The sequence below is a fragment of the Trachemys scripta genome, chromosome 2, assembly GCF_013100865.1.
Source record: "Trachemys scripta elegans isolate TJP31775 chromosome 2, CAS_Tse_1.0, whole genome shotgun sequence".
In the NCBI taxonomy this organism is placed as follows: Eukaryota; Metazoa; Chordata; order Testudines; family Emydidae; genus Trachemys; species Trachemys scripta.
Window position 1 is genome coordinate 277,547,869 of NC_048299.1, and position 27,482 is coordinate 277,575,350.

Here is a 27,482-nt window from a genome sequence, read left to right on the forward strand (position 1 = left end):
GTTATCTATAAAGAGAGAGTCAGAGGTTTGTGCAGTCCTGGAGGCAGAGAACACTGGGAGCTCTCCCAGACGGGCTGCTCCTACCCCATGCACCAGTGTCAAAGATCTGGTCTGTCTTCAAGCTTTAAAGAAAAGGGAATGCCCAGTGTACACTACTGGGCTTGGAAGCAATGTGAGAACACTGCACATCTGTATAGCTATTGGGCTATGCCGGCACCTCAGGGTTCCCCTAATGACTTTCCCTTTCCAGGTCTGTGAGCCAGTCAGACCCCTGAGATCAGTGTGTAGAACTTAATTCAGAATTCCCCCTTGTTATTTTTCTGCACTTCTAGAGACATTCCAACGAAACCAGGCTGTTCCTGAAGTCATAGACATTTCTCTCTGCCATCTGGCCCACCTTGCTGCAGTACCTTCAAACCACCTGCTCTAATGGTTACTACAACCTTGGAATGCTAAGCAAGTTTCTTTCATTGATACACACTTGTGATACCCCAAATTTCCTGGTGCAACGGCTCACCTACTGTCTTTGATGGCCTAAGACTTCTTCATGTGACATGTCTTCATGTGACATCTTCTGCAGCGGTATACCATGTCATTGTAACCAGTGACATCACACCGTGAAACACCATGCTACTCAAGCCTGACATTTAAAGGGCAATGCCAGGTGCCCATGTATTATTTGGAGAATAAACTATACCTTCAATGGAAAGACACAAGGATATATTTCTATCAAGACTTTGTTCTGACACAAAAGCAAAGCCCGAGTGATTTGTAGATCTTCCTAGATCCTCAGGAGAAATAGACGGCCGTATATTATGCACAGTTAAGTGGACTTGTGATTTTAAAATACAGGGAGGAATAAAATACATGCACACATACTCACACATGTATGGCTGCATGTTAATGCTACCTGCTGGTATCTAAAATGGTGCATGTTTGCCATCTTCAGGAATTGAGCCGGAATTGCACATATATTCAAAGTACCATTAGGAGTGATTCATGCCTCAAAGGTACAGAAATGCCTAGGTTTTCACGGTACCCCCAAAATGGCCACAGGGAACTGGGTAACCCATCCGGCCTGGCTTGCTTGTATAGCTCGTGCTGAAGCCCATCTGGTTTCATCTGCCCTGCTATTTTTAGCTATGCCAGGATGGGTATGGTGCTGCAGTCAGACCTGGGATTGCAGTGGAGATATACCCTAAGAGCCCTCACTGTTAGGGAATGTTTCCTAATAGTCAGCCAGATTGTAATATTTTAATATTAACTTTACATCAGAGCTAGTATTTCAATTCTAACATACGTTCCCTTTGCTCATTTTTCTCCCCCTTACTCATAGTCCTAGCTGAAACATTGCTCTTGTCTCCTTAATGTTCCCACCTTCTAAACTCTTGCAGACAGTTAACCGTGTCCTACAGAACCTGGCCCCGCTACTTGTATTGAGATCTTTCTATGTTTCTTTTTGCTATATCCTGTATTTATTTTTTCCCCAGAACCTGCAGCCCATTCCACCTTGGGCTGCAATCCCATCTGAGGTCACACGCTAAGGAAACATGGGTCAGTGAATAAGCTGGACAATGTCCAGGCATCATCCGTAGCGTCTGCTGGACGGATTGTTGATGGCAGTCTCAGGGCTGGTCTACACGGGACATTCATGAGTAGCAAGCCAGGGTGTGCTTTGCCATACTCCCGTTTCAAATACACTGCAGAACTTTTCGCGCTCTGTAGCAGTGTCCACACAGGATGTTGCTGTGCGGCCAATCGGCACACCGTCGATTCACGGCTCAGCTTGTTCTTCAGCCGTAGAGGAGCCCTTACTGAAAAAGGCAACGAGGAAGGGTGGCCATATGGGTAAAGCACTGGACTGGAAATCATTTCCCGGCTCTGCTGCAGACTGCCTGCGTGACTGTGAACAAGTCACTTACTCTCTCAGTTCCTCTGTTCTCCCTCTGCAATACAAGAATAAATATATTTCCTTGCTCCCATCCTTTGCTTGGCTTTCCCATTTACTTCATAAGCTCAAGGGCAGTCTCTTGCTATATGCATATCCAGCTCCTAGCACAATGGGGTCCTGATCTCAGCTGAAAACTCAGGGTGCTGCTGTAATACAAATAAAAAATAATAGCAATACTGTACTCAGAGAGCTGGGTGAACAGAGGAAAACCAAATTCATGGCCTGGGTAGAATGTTTTAGTGAATCATGAATTGGCCCTTTTGCACAGTTACCCGGCTCCTCTTCCAAATGAGAAACTGGGCCCAAGCTCGGATAGAGACTCTCTGAAGACAAGCACAGAGTTAATATACCTGTGTGTGAAGCAGACAAGCCAGGTTTCTGTGATCCCCACAGGATTGAAGACAAACTGGAGATGATGCCGCTGTCTTTTATATTCTTTTGCCATGTGGCTGGTACTTCCTTTGTCCCAAACACAAGCTTCCCAGCACATGGCGTGAAAAAGCCTTAGAGTTCTGTCCATAGGCCTGCCCCCACATGTCTTGCTGACTCCTAAGGTGTATCCCCTGGCTCCTCTCAATGGGTTCATCGAACAGGTTAGGCAGTGCTGGTGCCAAGCTGTCTGTGGGTGTCACGCAGAAACCTAATACAAGTTTGTAAATACAAATATCCCCTACATACCTATAACTCACAATACAAAGTGATACACACATATAAACAAGATTATCATAGCTGACGCAAATTATAACATTTTCACAGCTACCTCACACGGCATATCTGGCACGATTCATTGCAATTTTATAATATTGGTAGTAATAATAATAATAATTCAAAGTGTCTCACAATTCCATACAGCGTAACACTAGGGGTCACCAAATGAAATGAATAGGCAGCCGGTTTAAAACAAAACGAAGGAAGTATTTCTTCACACAACGCACAGTCAACCTGTGGAACTCCTTGCCAGAGGATGTTGTGAAGGCCAAGACTATAAGAGGGTTCAAAAAAGAACTAGATAAGTTCATGGAGGATAGGCCCATCAATGGCTATTAGTCAGGATGGGCAGGGATGGTGTCCCTAGCCTCTGTTTGCCAGAAGCTGAGAATGGGCAACAGGGGATTGATCACTTGATGATAACCTGTTCTGTTCATTCCCTCTGGGACACCTGGCACTGGCCATTGTCGGCAGACAGGATACTGGGCTAGATGGACCTTTGGTCTGACCCAGTATGGCCGTTCTTATGTTCTTATATGCATATGTAGAGAGTTGACTGAACATGGAGAGCCAGAGATCACAGCAGCTCTGTCCGAGTCAATGGAGAGCGGCCAATTGATGCCAGCTGGGGACCTGACCCCAAGTCCCCATCTCCCAGGACTGCTTTGGGCTCTGAACCTGCAATGGGATCCGCACAACATCATTGGGCTGTGCCATTGTAATGTGTTCACTGGAACAATTGCTGAGCCAACCCCTGCCTGCCTCCTGGGCATCCCCCTCACCCGACAGAAATGGAAGGAGGGCGACTCTGGGCCCTGGGGCCCTGGTTGAGAGTAACAAACTGTCCCAAAGTGTGTGAAGGTGGTTCTACCCCCTGTGGGGTATGGGGGAGGTGGTTCTACCCATGTGGGGTATAGGGGAAGGTGGTTCTACCCCCTGTGGGGTATGGGGGAAGGTGGTTCTACCCGTGTGGGGTATGGGGGAGGTGGTTCTACCCCCCCGTGGGGTATAGGAGAGGTGTTTCTACCCCCTGTGGGGTATGGGGGAGGCGGTTCTACCCATGTGGGGTATGAGAGGAGGTGGTTTTACCCATGTGGGATATAGGGGGAGGTGGTTCTACCCATGTGGGGTGGGGGGAGGTGGTTCTACCACTTGCGGGGTAAAGGCAGGGCCCTACCAATTTCATGGCCACTAAAAAAAGTCACATGGACCATGAAATAAGCCCTTCCCCTGAAATCTGATGTGTCCCCCCCCGTTCCTAGGAGCGCCCCAGCAAAGGGGGCTCCTATCTCCGGCTGGGCTGGGGAGGGACCAGACTTAGCCATCCTCTGCTCAGCCGCTCTGGGGCATGGGGAGACAAGACCCATCTCCAGGTGCCTCCCCCGTCCCCCTGCTGCAGGACACTCTCTGGAACTGTGCAGCAGCCCCAGAGGTTCCTGCAGCTAGAGGAGACTTGTGGAGTTGGATCCGATCTCCCTGTGCTGCTGGGTGTGCCCCCCCCACACACAATCTCATTTTGGGTCAGGACCCCACGGTTACAACACCCTGAAATTTCAGATTCAAAACGTGAAATTTACCAATTTTCAAATCCCATGCCGATGAAATTGACCATAATGGACCTATGCATCCGAAGAAGTGGGCTGTAGCCCACGAAAGCTTCTGCTCAAATAAATGTGTTAGTCTCTAAGGTGCCACAAGTACTCCTGTTCTTTTTGCGGATACAGACTAACACGGCTGCTTCTCTGACATCTGTCATGAATTTAGTAGGGCTCTATATTTATGGCACTACTGAGGCACACAAGGGCAGGTTAAGCCAGTCCTTGGTATTATTCAGTTCATGTAGTGTCGATGAAAGGAACTGGTTGACAGCCCCGGAGCCGGGAGTGATCTTCTCAGCCACAGAGCAGGTAGAACATGGACACCTGCAATGAATGATTCCTGCACTGCTGAGATGCCTCATTTCTGTCCCGGAGGCAGCATCTCTCAGGATGAAAGAGGCATTCACTTTCACTGAGCCTTTCGGTCCTTGGCATCTCTGCTGAGACTCCCAGCTAAGGTACCACTTAGTGTCAACTGGAATGGCATTTCCTGCCATGAGGATATTTCTGCACTAGGAACTGGACTAGAGCCACCAACTGACTTCAGATAAGCCATCAGCGGCTTCGTTCAGTCTCTAGTGAATTCACATTCAAACTGGTGACCTAGAGCTGAAAGGCTCTATAACCCACGAGCCATCCTCTGAGCAAAGTTCTAACTCTGGATTTCCTCCCTCCTCTGGGTTTAGTTCAGGCCTGTAATATTCTCTCAATAGATTTTTTTCTATTTAAATTCTACAATATAACAATATTTTCTTCCGCAAATAACCATTTGCACAACAGCCATCGATAGAAATTACTGTCCTAAACCCTTCAAAAGATTTCATCTTTACAGCGACTATAGATCTATGTATGCAGAGGCTGTGTCCACCCTTTGGGCCTCTCCGAAGATCAGGATGGTACAGAGCCCCAGGGCATGAACTATAGCCACAAGGTTGAAAACAGAAACCCAGGAACCAGTGGTTTCACTCAGATGCCGGGCTAAAGACACACAAACACCTGTATAGGAGAGAGCAGACATGATTCAAATAGAACTAGGCCAGGTCATCGTCCTGTAATGTCAGCTCAGTCAAAGAATCCCCCAAATGTGGGACAATTCCAGGAAAATCCTTTACCTAACAGGGCTCCACCTGTATTTCCAATACCTGTAAAGAGAAGAAGGAAACCACTGCATCGCGTCAACTTACACACGATGCTTCTAACCGTAAGCTACTTGCTAGGAATCCATGAGCACACATTTAGTGATAACTAGTGACTTTGGTGCATGGTTTCATCGGGGCTTCTACTCTCCCTCCACTTTGTGGGCAGGCAACATTGGCAGGGGCAAACGCCCGCTGGAAACTCTAACGCTCACATACGCCCTGTCCCTAGCCTGACTCCGGTGTGTGCACAAGCATTAGGCTCGTTAAAGGGCATGCACGTGCAGTTATTTGCACCTGCCGAGGGCAGGGGAAAGCACATGAATAAGCACAGGGAGAGGCTGCGGGTTGAAAATCTAGTTCTAGATGTGCACAGTTCTACTCCCAAGACTTTTCACTCCTGGGTGGGTGCCAGGGTAGAGCGGGGCTGTGCCATGGGGTAGAGTGGGGGAGATTCCTCCCAGAGCTCACAGAAAGGGCTTACCCACTGCTACCCCTCTCTGGTAGTGCAGCCTACACTTTCCCTACGGTGTACCTAAGTAACTCAGCTGTCCAGTGTGTGGAGGGCAGGGTCCACCTCCTTCCCATCCCCTTCCAGATGTCCTGCTCTCCCAGGGGGATGCAGAGACAGCCCCTGAGTCCAGTGCTCCCTTTAATTTTTCCCACCCGTGTGCGGAATGAATTTTGTTATGTGCACCAATTTGGAGATGATGTGGGGCACCTCTCCCCGCTGTGGCAGCTCTGGGGCTGGGGCCGCAGGATGGGTGCTTCTCCACTGGCTGTAGCAGGTCCGGGGCTGAGGGAGAGGTATCTCTCCTCACCACAGCCCTGAGCGCCTGCGCGGTGCTTACTAGGCTGCTGCCCGGCCACGCAGCCGCACAGCTTAGAGGGAACTTAGCCTGAGTCTGGCTGCTGTGTAGGAGAGAGGACTCCTTGCACACTCCCCATGCCCCTATGCACCCATAAAGCCACTCAGCTTCAGAAATAGGGCCCGATCAAATTCTTGGCCATGAAAAACATGTCACCGACCGTGAAATCTGGTCTCTTCCCTGTAAAAACTGGTCTTTTGTGTATGTTTTACCCTATACTATACAGATTTCACGGGGGGAGACCATCGTTTCTCAAATTGGGGGTCCTGACTCGAAAGGGAGTTGCACGGGGTCACAACGTTATTTTAAGGGGGGGTCATGGTATTGCCACCCTTACTTCTGCGCCGCCTTCAGAGCTGGGCAGCCAAAGAGCGGCAGCTGTTGGCCGGGCCTCCAGCTGGGAAGGCAGCGTCGCCGCCAGCAGTACCACAACCCCCCCTACAATAACCTTGCGACCCCCCCACAATTCCTTTTTGGGTCAGGACCCCTACAATTACACCACCTGAAATGTCAGATTTAAATAGCTGAAAGCATGAAATTTACCATTTTTAAATCCTATGACCTGTGAAATTGACAAAAATGGACCGTGAATTTGGTAGGGCCCTGGGTATAGGGGAGCTGGTTCTACCCCTCCTGTATGCTATGGGGGGAGGTTGTTCTACCCCCTGTAGGCTATGGGGGGAGATTGTTCTACCCCCTGTGGGGTATGGGGGGAGGTGGTTCTACCCCCTGTGGGGCAGAGGAGAGAGGTGGCTCACAGTGGGGTTCTCCAAAGGACCCATGTGACCAGTTCCTGCTCTTTGAGCTCTATGGCTCCCGGTAGAGATTTCCAGGGGACAAGTGTTCTGAACGACTTGTCTCTACCCCTGGGGACTTTTTGGAATATTGGGGTTGGAGTCTTGAATCAAACAAGGGGGTGGACATAGGAGATATATTGTGGTGAGGTGCTTTCTATAGAGCCCGTCATCATGGTATCTGGGAACCTCAAACCACCCCCGTGAAATAGGGAACTATTATCTGTCTATGTTTCTAGCTTTTAGTTTTATCCTACCACCTGTCACTGCTGTATCTGAACACCTTCCATGTAAAATCAACAACAATAGCGAAATCTCTGGCACTGCTCCCTTTTCAGGGTAAAACCTCTGCTTGAGGGAGGGCATTACTCTCCATAGTGCACAGATGGGAAACGGAGGCACAGATCGAGGCTGAGTGACTTGCCCAAGGTCACACAGAAAGTCTGTGGCAGAGCAGGGAACTGACTGTAGGTCTTCACCTCCTAGACAAAATCCCTAACCATTGGACCATCCTCCTTCTCTGAATTGTCTCCAGTGGTACAGTTTGTGACACATACAGTATAGGTCTGTTTACTGGATCAGCTGGGATGCATATGGCTGGGATACCCACATCCCATTGAATTCTGGGAATTCTGTTTTGGTCTCTCCATAGGACAATCCCAAAATGCCCTGTTGGGATTCTGAAACCCGGCTGGGGTGCCCCCCAGCAGCTGGGTACCGTGGCCCCACCATCCAAGCTCTTGGCTTACGCAGCAGATGGACAACGCTCCCATCCACACACATGGAAACAGCGTTGTCAGAAGATGCTTCTGGCAGAGCATATGCTCCCCTCCACCCAGCTGTCATGCAGGAGGTGGGAATGATTTTCCTTTGACTTCAATGGAGCTACACCAGCTGACTTCATACTATCGATCCAGAAATTACTGATCACACGCTAAGCTCTGTACCAGCTCCAACACCCTTTTTTTTAATTAGACAAAGCTCATAGCATCCTGAAAGTAAAACCCAAAAAGAATACCCACCCACCCACCCCAACCCCCGCAGTGCTATATATTGTGAAAGAGCTGTGTTTCGAAGATAGAGAAATTAGCTCTCAAGAAAGCAGGAAACTGCAGGTTTTTGAATTTGGAAACCAGTCTGTTTCCTTTCACACTGATCTCAATTAAAAAAAACCACCCTGCAAATGGCACAAGGAATGGAAAAACCTGTCTGATCGACTCGCTAAAGTAAACATGCAACCTGCAAGTTGGAATCTGAATGAACTAACCTTCACCTACAACGGGGAAAAGTGTTTTCTTAGGAACCCTGAATTTGCCTGAGGACCTGATGTGAAGCCAACTATGAGAACTGAATCTATCCCCTGGGTAGGGACCAACCACAGGACACACCCGGGTAGAAAGCCTCGCTGTGCTATGAATGCATCGAGAGCGTCATTCCATCAAGTCTCGCCAAGCACCTGAGGATACAAACAAGTATTTGTATTTATGTGGATCTCCTCTCTGTGATGTCAGAGGCCCTTCCCATCACCCCACCTCTACAGGCGGGGAACAGAGGCAGAGGGTAGAGCAGGGGTCGGCAACCTTTCAGAAGTGGGGTGCCGAGTCTTCATTGATTCACTCTAATGTAAGGTTTCGCGTGCCAGTCATACATTTTAACGTTTTTAGAAGGTCTCTTTCTGGAAGTCTATAATATAGAACTAAACTTTTGTTGTATGTAAAGTAAATAAGGTTTTTAAAATGTTTAAGAAGCTTCATTTAAAATTAAATTAAAATGCAGAGCCCCCCGGACTGGTGACCAGTCTGAGTGCCTCTGAAAATCAGCTCGCATGCTGCCTTCAGCACACATGCCATAGGTTGCCTACCCCTGGGGTAGAGGTTGCTTTTTCTCCCAGGTCAAACACATCGTCTGTGGCAGACCCATGAACTGAAACCAGCTGTCTCTTGAGTTCCAGCTCAGTGTTCTGTCTGCTAAACCACTCTGCCCAGGGGACATCACCCAAAAGCACCGCTCAGCTCAGGGGTGACCCAGCAGAGAAACTCCTGACAGAAAACTGGTTCCATCCCCTCCCTCTGAGGACCAGAGTCCCGCAGGTCTGAGTGCTCGTTAACTGTACCAAACCCAGCAAAACTGGGCTCACCGCACCCCGGCGGCCTCCTCCATACATTAGTTCTGGGATCTTGCTCTCCGCTTTTCCATGCACCTATTCAAGGGCCTGGGAGGACTCTCTCTGGTTTTCACTCACATACTGGAATGGGAGGGGATTGATAGGGTCCTAAATTGGCAAGAAAAGGCCTTGGCTGCTTTAAGAAAGCCTGTGCTTTCAGGGAATACAGCTACAGATATAAACAGACATTTACTTCCCAGCCGTCCTTCTGGTATATTTATTCCTAATACGGTTGCTCACTTCTAGTGTTAAATAAGGGCTTCCTCTCTCACGGCTCTGCTTCCCCCCCAGGAAGGTATCAGGCCATATTTTGCCATCCACACAGAGAAATGCCCATCAAAATCACTGGGCGGCTCAGCATAATGAATTGATGGCCCATGATGCTGTGTGACAGCACAAACTCAGACAGGGGACTTCGCTGCAGGAGGAGCGTAGGAGAGGGAAAGGGCCCTTTAACCAGATGTAAGTGTCTCCAGTAAGTGTCGATGGTTGCACCAGGTCCTAGGTATGTAGGGGACGTTTAATCCCTTTCTTAGGGGCCCTTCTAAAAGCTTCCACAGTGCCCCGCACGGGTCCCTTCTTCCCTCGCCTACGGGAGCCTTGGTTGCTGATTCATAGATTCATAGATTCTAGGACTGGAAGGGACCTCAAGAGGTCATCGAGTCCAGTCCCCTGCCCTCATGGCAGGACCAAATACTGTCTAGATCATCCCTGATAGACATTTATCTAACCTACTCTGAAATATCTCCAGAGATGGAGATTCCACAACCTCCCTAGGCAATTTATTCCAGTGTTTAACCACCCTGACAGTTAGGAACTTTTTCCTAATGTCCAACCTAGACCTCCCTTGCTGCAGTTTAAGCCCATTGCTTCTTGTTCTATCCTTAGAGGCTAAGGTGAACAAGTTCTCTCCCTCCTCCTCATGACACCCTTTTAGATACCTGAAAACTGCTATCATGTCCCCTCTCAGTCTTCTCTTTTCCAAACGAAACAAACCCAGTTCTTTCAGCCTTCCTTCATAGGTCATGTTCTCAAGACCTTTAATCATTCTTGTTGCTCTTCTCTGGACCTTCTCCAATTTCTCCACATCTTTCTTGAAATGCGGTGCCCAGAACTGGACACAATACATCAGATGATCAGTCCCTTAGTGATTCTGTGGCTATTTCTGTGACTGTAGAGAGGACTCCAGCTAGAGCATTGAGGACAATTAGAGCCTGTTCTGGGTACCAAGTGAGAACTGATCCTGTCCGTTCCCGACAGCTTGCTAGTGTGTCCCCCAGTACCCACCAACGTCCCTTCCTGTGCAATGCCAGGGACCCTCTTGGTCTCACTCCTGGTGATTATGCCCTGGTGCATCCCTCCTGGAGTCAGCTCCAGCCTGCCATACATGAATGTGAGTGTCACTTTCTATGGTGCCCTACACAGAGCAAAAAGGATCCGGACCCCAGGCTGGTGTTTGTGCATCTTCGCTGGCGCAGCCTGTCCCCGATGACAACCTGTCCTCCAGGGATGGGGTGTTCACCCCACACAAGCCCTGAGCAGGTTAATGTGGGCCAGGAATTGACCTCAGATGCTGCACCTGGAAAGGAACCAGGGACTGACAGGGCCTAATGGCAGAGGAACCCCAGCTGGGGGAGGAGCCAGGATAGGCGAATAAGCCAGGAAGTGAGAGCAGGAAGGGGGCTGCAGGGAGAAGGTCTGAAATCACTGCCTAGAGGGAACGAGACTTGGATAGGGACACAGAGGAGATCCAGGGGGACAGTAAGCCCTGGGGTGCAGAGGGATCTCCAGTGGCTAAACCCAGAGAAAGACAATAGAGAGGAGGGATAGGAAGGATCCCAGGGAAACAGCAACAGGGTCTGAGACTGAGCAGACCTGGATTGCTAGTTAGAGGGTCCCTGGGCTGGAACCCGGAGTTGCGGGGGGGGGGCAGGGGGCAGCTTCCCCTCTCAGCCACTGGGAAAGTGGCACAGGACCTAGACTTGGAAGAGAAGACAGCCTGAGATGGCATCTGGACAGCTTGTCTGGGGGACTTTGTTACCCAGGAAGGAGAGGACTATACCATGTCTTGGCCAGAGGGATGACTCATGAAGAGGGCACACCCCAGGTCATGAGTGAGGGCCAAGGGGGACGGACACAGCAGAGCGCTAGATGGGGTGAGAGCTGATGCCCAGACCTAGCCACAAGGAGGTGCACTTACAACCCTCTCCACCCTCTAACCAGCTTCGCGTGTGCCCAGGGGCTCCTACGCGTTCTGTCCTCCTCCAGCTTCTCTCTGATTCTGCATCGCGTGTCTCGCTTGGATATTTGAGTTAATACGAAAGCTCTCCATCCTGGCTAACAGGCGAGGAACCCGGGACACAGCTGGAGCAAGGGCAGAATGACTGTGCTAGGAGATTTAGCAATCAGGGAGGAGGGATAGCTTAGGGGTTTGAGCATTGGCTTACTAAACCCAGGGTTGTGAGCTCAATCCTTGAGGGGGCCATTTAGGGATCTGGGGCAAAAATTTGTCAGGGGGTTAGACTAGATGACCTCTTGAAGTACCTGATATTCTATGATCAGTCTGCCATTGTGATATCAAGACAGGATCTCTACCTCTCCTTCAACAATAGGGATTTTATCCTTCCTGTTAGGGTGACCGGATGTCCTGTTTTTACAGGGACAGTCCTGATATTTGGGGCTTTTTCTTATATAGGCTCCTATTACCCCCTCGCCCCATCCTGGATTTTTAATGTCTGGTCACCCTACTTTTTGCTGTCTGGTCACCCTACTTCTTGTTGGCTGCTGGTGAGGTTGGGGGTCTTTGCTACCCTGTTTAATTGGCCGAGTGTCTATATCCTCCTCTCAGCAAGTCCCCCATTTAGTATTCAGGGGGCTAGAAGTTCTCCCATCTTTCTTCCCAATGGGAACCACCATGCCATCATACACGGAGGTCGCCTATTCTCTGAGACTGGGCATTGGCCACCTGTGGAGAAACCAGAGACTTTGGGAATTGCCCCTAGGAAACGTGAATGAAATTTCATTCCCCTCCAATGTTCTGCAAAGAGCCCAGGAGACAGCTTGCATCATGCACGTGGGCTTAGAGAGGCGTGACTCTGAGCTATTGTGGAGACACCTGGAAAATTCGTTAAAGAATGAGCCTGTGTTTAATTTAAAGCCGGTGTCCCTGGTTACGATGGGTGTAGCACTCGCAGAAGATTAGTCACACCTGAGCAGCAAATCTCCCCAACCCAGGGAAGGGTCACAAAGAGAAGACCATCCTTGAGTGTAGGTGCTTTGTTTTTCTCCGTTGAGGTGTGACCCATTCGCCCAAGCATGCTGGACAATGAGGAAATGAGCGGTGATGTGGAGGGAAGTATCTCAGAGCACAACATGACGGGGACAGAGGAGGGGCATTTATCACAAATATCAGTGCCGTGACTCAAAGAACCAGCTGGACCTGAAATGAGCGATTTACCAGTGAAACCTCCCAGCCCCTTGCGGTTGATGAGATAACTGAAACGGGCTATAAAGCACCCCAGGAGGAGGTGTCCCGTATTCTCTGTGCTTGGCTCATCCTCTGAAGATGAAGGCATTTCTGGTCATCCTGCTGGCTGCCGTCCTGTGCACAGAGCCAGGTAAGACATCCAGGAGATTCCTCCGTACCCCAACCCACCTCCTTACCGCCAAGATAAACAGCTCTGGGAGTGGCTGGAGAGATCCTTAGGGTGTGTTTGCAGCAAAGAAAGAACTACTGAAGTCACTGGCTCCAGCTCCAAATATAGTGTATTGGCATTCTCCTGGACCACTTGGTGGTTGATCACTTGACGATTACCTGCTCTGTTCATTCCCTCTGAAGCACCTGGCATTGGCCACTGTCGGAAGACAGGATACTGGGCTAGATGGACCATTGGTCTGACCCAGTGTGACCGTTCTTGTGTTCTTATGGACAGCAGACCGGTCCGTATAAGGATAAAGATGGTCTTCTGCATTCCTGATGGAAGTTTATGTGCTTGGGATTTGAGATGAGTGCTCATTTCTAGAATCTATCTATCTATCTATCTATCTATCCCCATACATCCCTCTTCTATCTATCTATCTATCCCCATACTGCCCCTCATCTATCTATCTATCTATCTATCTATCTATCTATCTATCTATCTATCTATCTATCTATCTATCTATCTATCTATCTACACTCCCTCCATTACCCTGGTATCTGACTACCCGACTACTTTTCTAATCTTTCTTTTTATGACTTTCCCCTGCCTCATACTACAGGAGGTTTCAGTTTACTGGCAGGTTTTCTTACTGCTTGGAGCGGCCTCACTTTGGAAACCAGTGAGATGCCTCGGGGCTTATTGACAGAGGGAGTTTAGAGAAGAGCAACAGAACGAAAACTGGACCGTCTAGCTTCTCTAAGTCATAGCCAAAGGGGGCAGGTGACGTGCCTACAGAGATGTGTGGGAGAGGAATGGTTTAAGATGGCACAAGAGGGTCTGGCTAAGAATACTGAGATGGAATAAGCAAGGGAAAATTTAGGCTGAAGAGCTGGAAGAAGCATCCTGCCAGACTTCTTGGGCTGTGCAACAGCCTCCCAAGGGAATGGGTGTTAGGCAAATTATTTATAGGAACCATCCTGCCATTCTGGGGGATGAACTGGGCAATCGAACAGAGCGCGTGCAATTCTACAGCTCTGCGCTCTGGAGCCTGGGTTACAGCTGGGAGAGACATGGGAGTCTGAGCCCGGGGCGGTCTTTGTTTTATTTGTTTGTACAGATGCTAGCGCACTGGTGCTCTGATCCTGACAGGAGCCAGTCTGCACTCCGGCCACTTTGTTATTAATAATCATCCTCGTCCCACGAACCCTGCCGAAGGCACCCACCCCGCACTGCACAATGGCAGGCCTGGATGTTGCCCTAGATCTGGGAACTCTGATCCCCTTGATCCGAGCCTGCGAACCAAGGGGACCAGTGCACAGTTGGCATGAGATTAGATCAGCTTCCTGGATTCATTTTATCCTGGAGGTCATCTCCTTAGTCCTGGGTATAATTGACACCCTCTCCCCACTCTCCTCCCACCCCCCACACAGAAGAACCATTACAGGTTATGGAGCTTGAGTAACCCTCTTGACATGGGTGGGGAGAGGGGAATGAATTCCCATCTCAGATCCCATGGGGACAGCTGCACCCAAAGGAGTATGGACCCCCTAGGGAAGGCCACATGGGTGTCCCACCTAAGGAGCTGGCTGAATCAATGTATCTCTCCTGTGTACGCCCCAGCTAGCCAGCCTTGCCTGGGAGCAGGAAGAACTTTATGCCACTGGCCTTCCCCTCCACGGGTGGTTGTGCTGGTGATTCAAAGCCAAGATTGGGAGGGGAAGCTGCATAATGGAACTTCCCTGCACTCGGCGAGGAAGGATGGTCTGGTGGTGAGGGTGCTAGACCTGGGTTCCATTTTTTGCTCTGCTACAGACATCCTGGAACTCATCACTTGGCCTCTCTGTGCCTCCGCTCCCCATCTGTAAAAGGGAGATAATGGGGTACTGTCAGGGTATGAAAGGTTACGAGGTGCTCAGATACTGTGCTGGTGGGGGCCAGATAAGTGCCTGAACTACATCAAGATGGGGGCGGTGAGATAAACCCACAAGAGTTTGTGCATATGGACTTAAGCAGGGCCAGATTTAGGGGCAGGCGACCACCTGGGGTGCTGGGCTCAGGGCTCGGGGTGCTGTTTTTGTTGTTAGCAACAAAAGGGAAAATAGAACGTTTGAAGTAAAATATTTCGGGTATTCCGTCTGTGGCTTCATTTTTCACTAACCTCCTAGAATGTTCTGGACCTTTGTAGAATCACGTGGAACCTTCCAGATTTTCAGAGAACTACATTTTCCTCGAACCTCCTAGAATGTTGTCACCACGCCCTCACGGGCATATAAGGGGCGGGGCGCCACCAGTCAGTCAGTGAGATGGGCTTCCAATGCTCAAAAAAATAAACTAGTCCAAAGTTTAACAAATGGTGGGGGGCTGGGACCGGCCCTGGTAAGGTAGAAGCTCCAGCCTTCTAGCTCCCCATTGAGGGTAAAGCAGGTATGTTAATTGAAAGTCCTCATGTCGAACACACCTGCCGTGCTGTTGGACTTTTCAGGTGCACGAGAGCAAGACAGTCATCAGGTGGTGCTGGGAGAATCAGAATAATAAAGGTTAGCCCCAGTATAGAGCGTTATGTTTTCAAAAGCACTGCCCTGACAGGTACTTCTCCTCCCATCACTTCTGGGAGGTAGGTAAGCGATTCCAGCCAGCGTAGTGCTGAACATCCAGGGACAAGGCAATTGGATTTTTTAAAGCACCTAACTCCCATCGATAGGCACCTAAGCACCACTGAGGATCTGGGCTTTAAACTGCGATTGTCTGTGCCTGCGTCATTGCCTTTGTTCAGTGCACTTCACCGTGCTGCAGAAATGTACGGCGTTGCGTCACGCTCCCCCAGGGCCTTCACACACGCCCGCGCGTATGAACCCTTTAAATTCACCCAGGACCATTCTACCCACTGGGATCCATTTCCAGAGGGAGATGAAGGGTATGTACAGACTCTGTGCTGGAAGGGGTTGCCAGAGAGCCGGTGTCACAAGTCACAACGCTGTCACGCGAACACTGGATCAGTCTACACCTTTGGGGCCTTCCTCCATCCATCCCTGTTAAATTAAACATTGATGTCCGATAGTTAATTACTACCATCACTCTCCAATCAGGAGCCGAATGACATGGTGCTCGGTGTTATCAAATACTTTGAAAGACATGGTCCATGTTCTCATTTACCAATAATCATCATCAGCATTAATAAACTGTTCTCTCCTTGATAGTCCTTATTCCTGAAACTATTTAGAGAGAACCTGCCCCAACCCCTCCAAAAATTGCCCATCTCCCGCCTCCTTCCTACACACGACTCTCTGGGGTGTCACCCACGGTAAAAATGGAGGGAGGGTCTTTTAAGCCACGGTTGACACTGCAATCGCCCTGTCTGCTTGGTAGTGCGCATGAGACTCCCCGTATTGCATTCCCTTCTAACCCATCTTCCTCTCCTGCAGGTGGTTCTTTGAAATGTTACACGTGCAAGACGCAGCTCAGCAACTCCAAATGTCAGACGGCGGTGACGTGTGCCAACAGCTCACAAGCATGCAAGACGGATGTGATCAGTAAGGCAAAGTCCCAGTTTGGTATCAGACACTGAAGGGGCTAACACACAGACATCCCCCTAGGATGTGCGAACAGATCCCCTTCCATTGCAGCCTTTCCGAGATCCCTGTCCAGGGGCTGGGTCTCTTAAAGGCACAGTGCTCTACAGGAGGAGAAATGCTGACTGGGAATGAGTGGGAGCCAAAGGCTTTCACTTTATTCACGAAAGGCAGAAAGCTAACAGGGATGCGTAGTGCGTGTGGCATACACTGCTTTCCTGCAGCAGCCTCTCTGCAGAAACCACTTCTTCCCCAGTGCCCAGAAGAAGAGGGTGGTGTTATATTTATATTGTGAAACCCAACCCATTAGGGCGTACCCCTCTCTGCCTGTCTGGAAGTCTCTGGGCCAGATCCTCAGCTGGGGTATAAACCAGCACTGCTCCATTGACGTCAATGCGTAGGACGCCCAGGGACACTGAAAGCAATTCTAGCTTTAGAAATTACCGGTTGGAGGAACACTAATATCCTCTGTTAACTCTTTCTTTCACACACAACTTCCCTGGGTTAGACAGGAAGGCTGTATGGTTTAGTGGTTAGAACAGGGACTCGTGAGTTCTGTATTGCTGGCTCTTCCATTAACTCACCAGGCCAGATTTGGTAGTGAGGACTTCACTTAGAGCTGGTCTATCCTGGGAGCTTACATCGGCCTAGCTACGTTTCCCGAGGGCGTGAAAACACCACGCCTCTGAGCACAGGCGCGGGAACTAGGGGTGCGGCAGGTGCCGCAGCATCCCCAGGTTTAAAAGTTTGCTGGTGCTGTCAGAACGAAGCAAGCATTATATCGCAATTCTTGAAAATCCCAGAGCTGCGCTGCACCCATGTGGTGTGAGCGGGAATTGCGCTTTTCCACATTGCTTTTGAAGACATAGATTACAGTTTCGTTAGCTGGCTTTCAGCACCCCCACTATCAAAAGGGTTCCAGTGCCTCTGGGAGACGTAGCTATACCGACCTAAGCCCTGGTGTAGACAGCGCTGGCTGATGGAAGAATTCTTCCATCCACCTAGCCACCACCTCTCAGGAGGCAGGGAGCGGGGGTGTGTGGATGGGGCAGGAGTCCCGGGGGTGCCATCAGGGAACAGGGAGGGTTGGATGGGGCAGGAGTCCCAGGGGGGCAGATAGGAGGTGGGGGCCGGGCCACGACCCCCTCCCCTAACCGCCCCTCCATACAATTTACGAAACCCGATGCGGCCCTCAGGCCAAAAAGTTTGCCCGCCCCGTCTTAAACTCTCTTAGACCCACTTTCACTAATGCACCTATGTGTAAGGAAGTCTGAGCTTTTGTAACTTCCACACTGAAGGGCCAAGAAAAAGTTCGTTACAGCAGCTTATAGTGTTCAGCTCTGAATTTGATCCCCTGTGTGTCTCTGGGCAAATTGCTTTAGCCCCTGTATTACTCCACTCTCCCATCTGTAAAATGGGGATACCAATACTCCATTAACTCACAGGGATGTTGTGAAGCTAGCCGTGTTTATAACAGAGGAGCAGGACTGTCTCAGGCTCTGTGGTTGTACAGTGCTTGCCACAATGGGGCGCCGAACCCTGCACGGGGTCTCTGGAGTTATAATAATAATGCTTTGGAATCCTTGGCTAAGTGTGCTATAGAAAGGCAAAGGGTTTGTTATACTATGATTCAAGCATACACGCCCAATTAAACGGGACTTTTTTACAAGCCAGTTCCTCCAAGAAATGCAACCCGCTTTATGTTCTTTCCCTTCTCTTTGTCACTCCTTTGCGTCGGCTCCTTCTTGTGGTCGCGGTTATGAACTGCCTCGGCTGATTCAATTCAGTGCGGCTTGGCTGTGGTAGTGTTTTAGAATTAGGGTTACCAGCTAGCAACTGTGAAAAAACGGGACAGGGGGTGCGGGGTAATAGGCACCTATATACGAAAAAGTCCCCAAAAACGGGACTGTCCCTTTAAAAACGAGATGGCTGGTCGCCCTATTTGGAATCCCCCGTGCAGTGGTCCCCAAACTTTTGACTAAGGCGACCTACCAACTGCATGTTATCTCTTTTGGGGAACCCACCATTACAGAGAGGGAGAAAGAAACACAAAATCAAGCGATTTCCACACTGCTAGCACCCCTCCTCGGCCCCCTGCTGCCACTTCCCTTCCCCTCCCTAGACCAGCCCGGCTCCCCCAGCCCTCCTGCTCTCAGTCTCCCAGCCCTGCCCCCTCTTGTCAGAGGGGCCCGAACAACTTGTACAGTGGGGGGGCTGAGAGCCATTGAACCAAACTGTAAACCCTGGATATGGTGGAAACCACTTCAAGCCAGGGGGTGCCCCGCCCGCACCCCTAGTTCTAGCACCTATGCCTAGGGTGACCAGATGTCCTGATTTTATAGGGACAGTCCTGATTTTGGGGTCTTTTTCTTATATAGGCTCCTATTACCCCTCACCCCCGTCCCGATTTTTCACACTTGCTGTCTGGTCACCCTACCTATGCCTCTTGTGAATAGAGACCTATAGCAGGGCACCTGCTCCACCCCTGTAATTAGAGGCCTTCAGGCCTTAAGTGAGAGTGGAAAACAGGTTACAAGGAAACAGAACAGCCCTCCAGGCTGTTTCTGTTCTGGGAGAGAATTAGCCTCACCTTCTTCAAGATCCTTTTATGTCTGTGGGTGAGGGGAGGGGCTAACTGAACAGCACCCACCGCAGAGCCCCCGCCCAGCAAGGGGGCCCCACAATCCCAGTCTTCCCCTCCGTCAAGGCGAGAAGAGCACCCTTGCCTCCATCCCAGCTCCCCTCCTGGGCCAGGCCCCCAAGCCCCATATTCTACTCTGCCTGGGAGAGAGTGCGATCCTGCCACACACACACACACCCCGTGCAGCAGCCCCTGTCCTGGGGGCTGGGCCTGGCTTCCAGTTCCAGGTGTTGAAAACTGGTGCATGGGGGTTTCCGTGCCAGTCAGGTTTGGCCCAGCCACCCCTCTGTCACCGGGCCCCCAAACCTAAGTGGTGCTGCGGCCCCATGGACCAGGTTTCAGTGCCACTCGCTCAGATTTGGCCCGGCACCTCCTCCGTCATAACAGATGGGACGGCTGGGCCAAACCCGAGTAGTGGTGTAACGCCATGCACCAGGTTACACCACCACTCAAGTTGAGGGGCCTCTCCGGGAGGGGGTACAGGGCAAGCTACCCTTTTTGCCCCCACCTCCTTCTGGGTGACCCTGGTGGGGTGGGGGAGTACTTCTGGGGCATGCACAGGGCAGGGATTGATGTCAGGGGGAGGGGCAGTGACAAGCAATCCATGTAGACCCTTTCCACGGCCCCCCGCCTAAAATGAAACCATTTTGTCTTCCTTCCAGACGTCGTGGGCCTTTTCAGTATCATCAACAAGGAGTGCGCTGCGTCGTGCGAGTTGAGCTTCCAGGACTTCACCGTGGGAAAGCAGAACGTTTCCTGTTGCAGTACCGACCTCTGCAACCGCAGCGGGGCGGGCAGCGTGGGCAGCAGCTACGCCACCATGGCAGCAGGGCTTACCGCCAGCGTCCTCTGCGTCCTTCTGAGGAACGGGCTGTGAGGCGTGGGGAGGAGGCCTTCAGCCTGACAGAATCCTGGCGCTTCCCCACTGCAGCTAGGATGCTAACCACAGGCCCCAGCTTCACGCTCAGCTCTCTCTCGCACGCTTATAGCTGGCTGCAGATGCCTCCCTAGCAAGCGCTTCGTTCCTGCTGTTAATTAAGAATCAGAAACTCTGTGTGTGTGTGTGTGTGTGTGTGTGTGTGTGTGTGTGTGTGTGTGTGTGTGTGTGTGTGTGTGTGCCTCTGAGAAGGACGCACTGCTCGGCTGATGCATTTGTTGCTCCATCAAGTGCCTATCCGTGCATGTGTGTTTGTGGGCCAGGGACACAGCTTTTGGCAGACACACATGCTTTGTCGCTGTTGTCGGGAGCATGTGTGTTATGTGAGCTACCCTTTACTGTTGTATAGCAAAGCAGATGGCATGAATTGTACATACAAAACAGCTGGAGCCCTGGTCCGTGACTCTGAGTTCCTAGGTGCGACTGCTGTACAAATAATAAATGATAACAATAAAGGAAGGGAAGCCTTGGCGTGTTTTGGGGACCTGGTACCATGCACACCGTGTCTAATCAGCTTCTCGGCTGTCACGCTAGGAAAAGAAAGACCTGAGCTTGTCAGCAGCCCGCCAGCCTTGATTTATTGTTAACTCCTTCCATGCTGCTCTCTTTCCCCGACCCGGGCCAGGCCCCTGGACAGGGCCGGCTCTAGGTTTTTTGCCGCCCCAAGCAAAAAAAATTTTGGCTGCCCCCCACCCCAGCCCTGGGCTCCCCCACACACACCCCTGCTGCCCCAGTCCTGGGCTCTCCCCCCCCCCCCACCTGCACCCCCCTGCTGCCCCAGCCCTGGGTCACTGGTAGCTCGTTCCCAGGGCGGGTCATCAGCATCCCGCTCATGACACTAGTAAGTGTGGAGGCGGCATGCACCCAACTCCTTCCCGGCGCCCAGGGTGGCCCTGACTCCGCCCACTCCCCCCTCACCTCCAGCCGGTCCAGTGCTGGCAGGGTCGGGGTAAGCAGCGGGGCTCCCGGGCCGCGCCTCAGCCCAGGGTCCCTCCAGCCAGGACTCCTGCCTCCAGGACCGGCCGGGAATTGGGAGGGCAGAACCAGGGGGACCGCCCCGGCAGGGGGCTGAGGAGCCGGGGCAGGGCAACCTCCGAGGGAGGGGCCGGCGGGGAACAGAGCTCCGGAGAGCGGGATGTGGGCCCCGCACGGCAGCGCCCCAGGCACCTGTCCCCTCTATGGCCCCGCTGCTGCTCCTGGCCGCCCTGCCGCAGCCCCTGGGCGGCTCAGGCCACTTCGACCAGCACCGACTGCGGCGTTGGGGGGTGGCCGCCCTGCGGCACTTGCAGGCAGCTCCGTGTGCCCCGTGGGGTGGCCCCCAGCCCAAGTGTCCTGTGCTCCACGTGTCGGAGCCCGCCGGATGGTCCCCCCGGGCCCAGTGGCATGAACTACAGTGGCCCCAGGGCGCCCCCCACGCACGATGCGCTGCTGCTGCTGGACCCCAGTCTCGGGGCTAGCTTTGGCCACCCGCTGTGGCTCTTCCACCTGGACTTCGGCGTCAGCTTGGGGGCCGGGACAGCGTCTACCTGGGTGAGTGTCTACCTCAGGGCTGGCCCCCAAACAAAAACAACAACAACAAAAAGAAGGCCCGAATGCCGCCCCTGCAAATGTGCCACCCCAAGCACCTGCTTACTTTGCTGGTGCACAGAGCCGGCCCTGCCCCTGGAGACATTTTCACCGAGAGTACCCCAGCACTAGGATTGTCTGCAGTTGTTCCCCTCGTCTGCTGTTCTGAGTGGTAGTAGCACCCTCCAAAGCCACCCTCCCTTGTGGTCTTTGCTTCTCTCTCGCTACGTATCCTCCAGGCTACTCCCTGGTACATGTCTGAAGGCGGTGACGGGAACAAGCTTTGCTGCGTGGCTGATGAGGTGTTTCCCTTGAAGCAGCTCCGGGGTTATGCACTGGACAAGGAAGAGTAGAGAGAGTCAACAAGCAGGTGCATATTTTCCATCCCAGCTGCTTGATTTCTGAGACACACACGCACACGCCCAATACCACTGGCGAGCTCCAAGGGGAGAAGCCGGGGCTAGAAAATCACTACCAGAACCCAGAGAAGGGGAGATACAGAGACTTGTCTGGCCAGATTCTGCCGCACTGAGATGTTCTCAATACCACTCAGGAGCGGAGATGGGATCCTGTCTAGGTTCATCACAATGTTTCCCCCTCTCAGGACTGGGCCTGGGATTTCTGGGGGCCCCTGCAAAATAGCCCACCTAGATTCCTCCCTCCTTCCTGGGGATCAGGAGAATTTCCCCTACCTCCCAAGCACATCCATGCCACCTCCTTGCTGCCTGGGAGCTCCCATTCAGGCCCTGGTAGCTCTCTCCTTCTCTCACATGTTTAAGGCTCTCTATTATCTAACATCCCTCCCAGTTTAAGTGGCAACTTCCTCCATAGGGAGCGGCTCAGGGCAATCTCTGGCATAGGAGTCCAACCTCACTGACAAAACCTGTTTGCCTGCCCACACCTACCAGAGTACACAGGCAGCCAGCTCAGAGGATTGTGGCTGGTTTGCGTAGGATGCAGTGCATTTAGGAGCAAGGTCAGCCTCGTTACGTAGGTGTGATGAGGGGGTCCCAGCTACTCATCTGCTTGTATTAGAAGACCCTGGTTAAGGCAGGTGATTGAGTAGCAAGTTGGCATATGCAAGGGGGTTCTTTGGTACTTTGGGTTCCCCCAAGGATCAATTCTGGGACCTGTGCTGTTCAACATATTCATAAATGATCTGGAAAAAGGGGTAAACAGTGAGATGGCAAAATTTGCAGACTATAGACAGGTTTCAGGGGGGTCGCCGTGTTAGTCTGTATCAGGAAAAGCAACGAGGAGTCCTTGTGGCACCTTAGAGACTAACACATTTATTTGGGCATAAGCTTTCGTGAGCTATAACTATATCCAATTAATAGATGATATACAATTACTCAAGACACTTAAGTCCAAAGCTGATTCAGAAAATCTACAAATGGATCTCACAAAACTGGGTGACTGGGCAAGAAAATGGCAGATGAAAGTCAGTGTTGATAAATGCAAAGTAAAGCACAATGAGAAATGTAATCCCAACTACACCTACAAAATGATGGGGTCTAAATTAGCTGTCACCACTCAAGAAAGAGATCTTGGAGTCATTGTGGATAATTCTCTGAAAACATCCGCTCAATGTGCAGCGGCAGTCAAAAAAGCTAAAAAAAAAACCACGTTAAGAATGGTTAGGAAAGGGATAGATAATAAGACAGAAAATATCATAATGCCACTATATAAATTCATGGTCTGCCCATATCTGGACTACTGCATGCAGATCTGGTCGACCCCCTCTCAGAAAAGATATGGAAAAGACACAGAGAAGGGCAACAAAAATTATTAGGGTATAGAACAGCTTCTGTACTAGGAGAGATTAAAAAGACTGGGATGGTTCCGTTTAGAAAAGAAGTGACTAAGAGAGGATATGACAGAGGGCTATAAAATCATGAGTTGTGTGGAGAAAGTGACTAAGTGTTTTTTACCCCTTCACATAACACAAGAGCCAGGGTCACCCAATGACATTAACAGGCAGCAGGTTTAAAACAATCAGAAGGAAGTATTTTTTCACACGCCACACAGTCAACCTGTGAACCTTGTTGCCAGGGGATGTTGTGAAGGCCAAAAGTATAATTGGGTTAAAAAAGATCTAGATAAATTCATGGAGGATAGGGCCATCAGTGGCTAGTCCCTAAGAGGGTCAGGAATGCAACCCCATGCTCTGGGTGCTGTCTCTGACTGCCAGGAGCTGGGACTGGACAACAGGGGATGGATCACTCGATAAATTGCCCTGTTCTATTCATTTCCTCTGACGCGCCTGGCACTAGACACTGTCAAAAGACAAGATACTGGGCTAGCTGGATGACATCCGTTCTTATGTCTCATTGGAAGCAGACATTGCTGAGTTCTAAAAACCTAACTCTAAGCACTTAGACAATAGACTAGGTGTCATGGCCCCTACTGAATTCAATAGCAAAACTCCCACTCACTTCCCTGGGGTCAGGCTTTCAATCACCGTGAACAACTCAATGAAAGCCTCTCGCCAGCCACGGTCAAAACCCAAACCTACTATGTTGGGGGGATGACGGATGTGATAGAAACCGTGACAATGCCATGCCATGCCGTGGTGTGCCTCCAGCTGCAATACTGGGTTGAGGTCTGATCAGAATGTCACCAAAAAAGTCGCAGCAGATATAGAGGAGATTCCAAGACAGGCTCTGACCACGATTAAAAGCCCGGAGAGATTTCTGTATGAGGAGACAGATTACATTGCTGCAGATTAAGTCCTTTACTTCTGGTCCTACCTGCAGTGGACATGGAACACAAGTAATCACTGTCCTTGTTATATCAGACCTTAACACATTTGAAGACTCCCAGTCTCCCGTCTGTCTTCTTTTCTCAAGACTAGTCATCTCTTTTGCAAGCTGAACGGTCCCAGTCTTTTTAATCGCTCATCATATGGAAACTGATCCATACCCCTAATCATTTTGGTTGCCCTTCTCCAATTCTAATATATCATTTTTGAGTTGGAATGACCAGAAGGCCACTCAGTATTTCAGGTGGGGGCGTACCATGGATTTATATAGTGGCATTAGGATTAATATTGCTGGCTGATTGCTTTCCCAGGCTGTTGAATTGATCCACCACCATTCTATACTGCCCCTCACCCCAACGTCCACCCATTGGATTGGTTCCATTGCCTGAATCCACAGGGACCCATATTCTGGCTAGTTAGCTATTTGTGTCAGCCAGGCAGATGTCACCCTTCCCTGAAGTGCATTCTGACAGAGGAGATGCTGTTCCTGGCTTGGGGGAAGCAGATCCCCTGGCCCTCTTCAGGGCTGGCAGTGAAGTTCTTCTGCTCTCTAGAGCTAGTGAAGGGACTGGGGTCCCAGACCTCTCCCAACCCCACGGGGGATGGGGTAGAAGTGGATCTTCAGGCTCTTATGAAGATGCCTCTGTGAAATATTAGAAAGACAAGGCAGGTAAGACAATATCTTTTATTGGCCCAACTTCTGCTGGTGAGATAAGTTTTGGAGGCACACAGAGCTCTTCTTCATAGAATACCAGGGTTGGAAGGGACCTCAGGAGGTCATCTAGTCCAACACCCTGCTCAAAGCAGGACCAATCCCCAGACAGATTTTTGCCCCAGATCCATAAATGGCCCCCTCAAGGATTGAACTCACAGCCCTGGGTTTAGCAAGCCAATGCACAAACCACTGAGCTATCCCTCCACCTCAGGTCACTCACCTTGTCTCTCGACTATCCTGAGACCAACATGGCTGCATCAGTGCTCCAAACAATCGGTGAAATAGAATACTTTGCCCTTCAATGGGCCGGGTCCTGCCTGCCTGAGAGCCCGCCCTCGGGCTCTCTCCCTGCATGGTCCCAATCGGCAACGCCACCCAAGCTAACGGTCCGAAACAGCCTGGCTTTGTCGACCTGCACAACATATTGCAAGGGTCATCTCTCTTCTTAGGCTGTTGCTGAGGGGAGGGGTTGAGAAATGTAGTCTTGATCAGATGTGAGGGATATTATTTATTTAGTGGGGAATGCATTGTTATTAATTATTAATCAATTAATTAATTAATCCTGATCTGCTGCACCCAGCAATTCCAGTCCTGAGCTACCTCCCTGCAGCTCTGCTAATTTCTAGCTTGCCATGTCCTTCCACTAGCTGGGCTGTCCTTTCAAACGACATAAGTAAATTAAAGCCTTTTACCATCCCAGGAGCTGATACACCAAACAGGATCTTCCCCTACACTGCTTCTCAAATAGGGCCCAGTCCAGCCTGCACACCTAGGGACTGAGAGAAGGTGATTCAGCGCCTATGATTATTCATTCATAGGTATCCCTGCTGGGGCTGCCGCTTAGCGAACTAGTTGGAATGAGGACATTCCTCCACTTCTAACCCCTGGGCATAAGCTACAGAGCAACCCTCAACCACTTTAAAGAGTATGGTTTGCTCTGAAACATGGAGGAGTATGAGTCAACAGTGTGCCCTCGTTGCCAAGAAGGCTAACGACATTTTGGGCTGTATAAGTAGGGGCATTGCCAGCAGATCGAGGAACGTGATCGTTCCCCTTTATTCGACATTGGTGAGGCCTCATCTGGAGTACTGTGTCCAGTTTTGGGCCCCACACTACAAGAAGGATGTGGAAAATTTGGAAAGAGTCCAGCGGAGGGCAACAAAAGTGATTAGGGGTCTGGAGCACATGACTTATGAGGAGAGGCTGAGAGAACTGGGATTGTTTAGTCTCCAGAAGAGAAGAATGAGTGGGGATTTGATAGCTGCTTTCAATTACCTGAAGGGGGGTTCCAAAGAGGATGGAGCTCGGCTGTTCTCAGTGGTGGCAGATGACAGAACAAGGAGCAATGGTCTCAAGTTGCAGTGGAGAAGGTTTAGGTTGGATATTAGGAAACACTATTTCACTAGGAGGGTGGTGAAGCACTGGAATGCGTTACCTAGGGAGGTGGTGGAATCTCCTTCCTTGGAGGTTTTTAAGGCCCAGCTTGACAAAGCCCTGGCTGGGATGATTTAGTTGGGAATTGGTCCTGCTTTGAGTGGGGGATTGGACTAGATACCTCCTGAGGTCCCTTCCAACCCTGATATTCTATGATTCTATGAGTATTGCAGGGTTTGTCTTCATGGGAAAGTTAAACCAGTATAAGCTAAGGCCTTGGCTACACTTGCGAGTTACAGCGCAATAAAGCAGCCCCGGGCGCACTAGCTCACTCCCGTCCACACTGGCAAGGCACGTACAGCGCTCTGACTCCGCGGCTACAGCGCTGCTGGTACTCCACCTCGGCGAGTGGAATAACATTTGCTGCGCCCCTGCTGGAGCGCTGTGGCACCAGTGTGAATGAGGTGTTGTGTTACTGCCCTGTGATCAGCCTCCAGAAACGTCCCATAATCCCCTTAAGTCAAGTGGCCACTCTTGTCATTGTTGTGAAATCGGCTGCAGGAATGCGGAAATGTCCTTTCAAAGCTCCGTTTCAGAGAAGCCGACTGCTTATCAGCTCCGAGAAAAAGCAAACATTTACTGTTTGCTTTGAGTGAGTGAGTGAGTGAGTGAGTGGGGGGGGAGGGGGGTCCAGGGCCGCCCAGAGGATTCAGGGGGCCTGGGGTCTTCAGCGGTGGGGGGCCCCCGCCGCCGAATTGCCGTCGAAGACCTGGCTGTTCGGTGGCGGGTCCCGGGGCGGAAGGACCCCCCGCTGCGGATCTTCGGGGCACTTCGGCGGCGGGTCCCGGAGCGGAAGGACCCCCCACCGCCAAACTGCCACAGAAGACCCGGAGTGGAAGAAGCTCCGGGGGCCCGGGCCCCGTGAGAGTTTTCCGGGGCCCCCGGCGCGAGTGAAGGACCCCGCTCCAGGGCCCCCGAAAAACTCTCGTGGGGGCCCCTGCAGGACCTGGGGCAAATTGCCCCACTTGCCCCCCCCCCGGGCGGCCCTGGGGGGGGGG

General features: G+C 51.1%; 1 protein-coding gene across 1 annotated transcript; it reads left to right on the top strand.

Moving 5' to 3' along the window:
* The first annotated feature begins 12,535 nt into the window (after positions 1-12,535).
* On the top strand, positions 12,536-20,125 carry PSCA (prostate stem cell antigen). Its single transcript, XM_034759593.1, has 4 exons — positions 12,536-12,575; positions 12,742-12,837; positions 16,284-16,391; positions 19,734-20,125. The coding sequence occupies exons 1-4, from the start codon at positions 12,536-12,538 to the stop codon at positions 19,946-19,948; spliced, it is 459 nt and encodes a 152-aa protein (XP_034615484.1). The 3' UTR covers positions 19,949-20,125.
* The last annotated feature ends 7,357 nt before the right edge of the window (positions 20,126-27,482 follow it).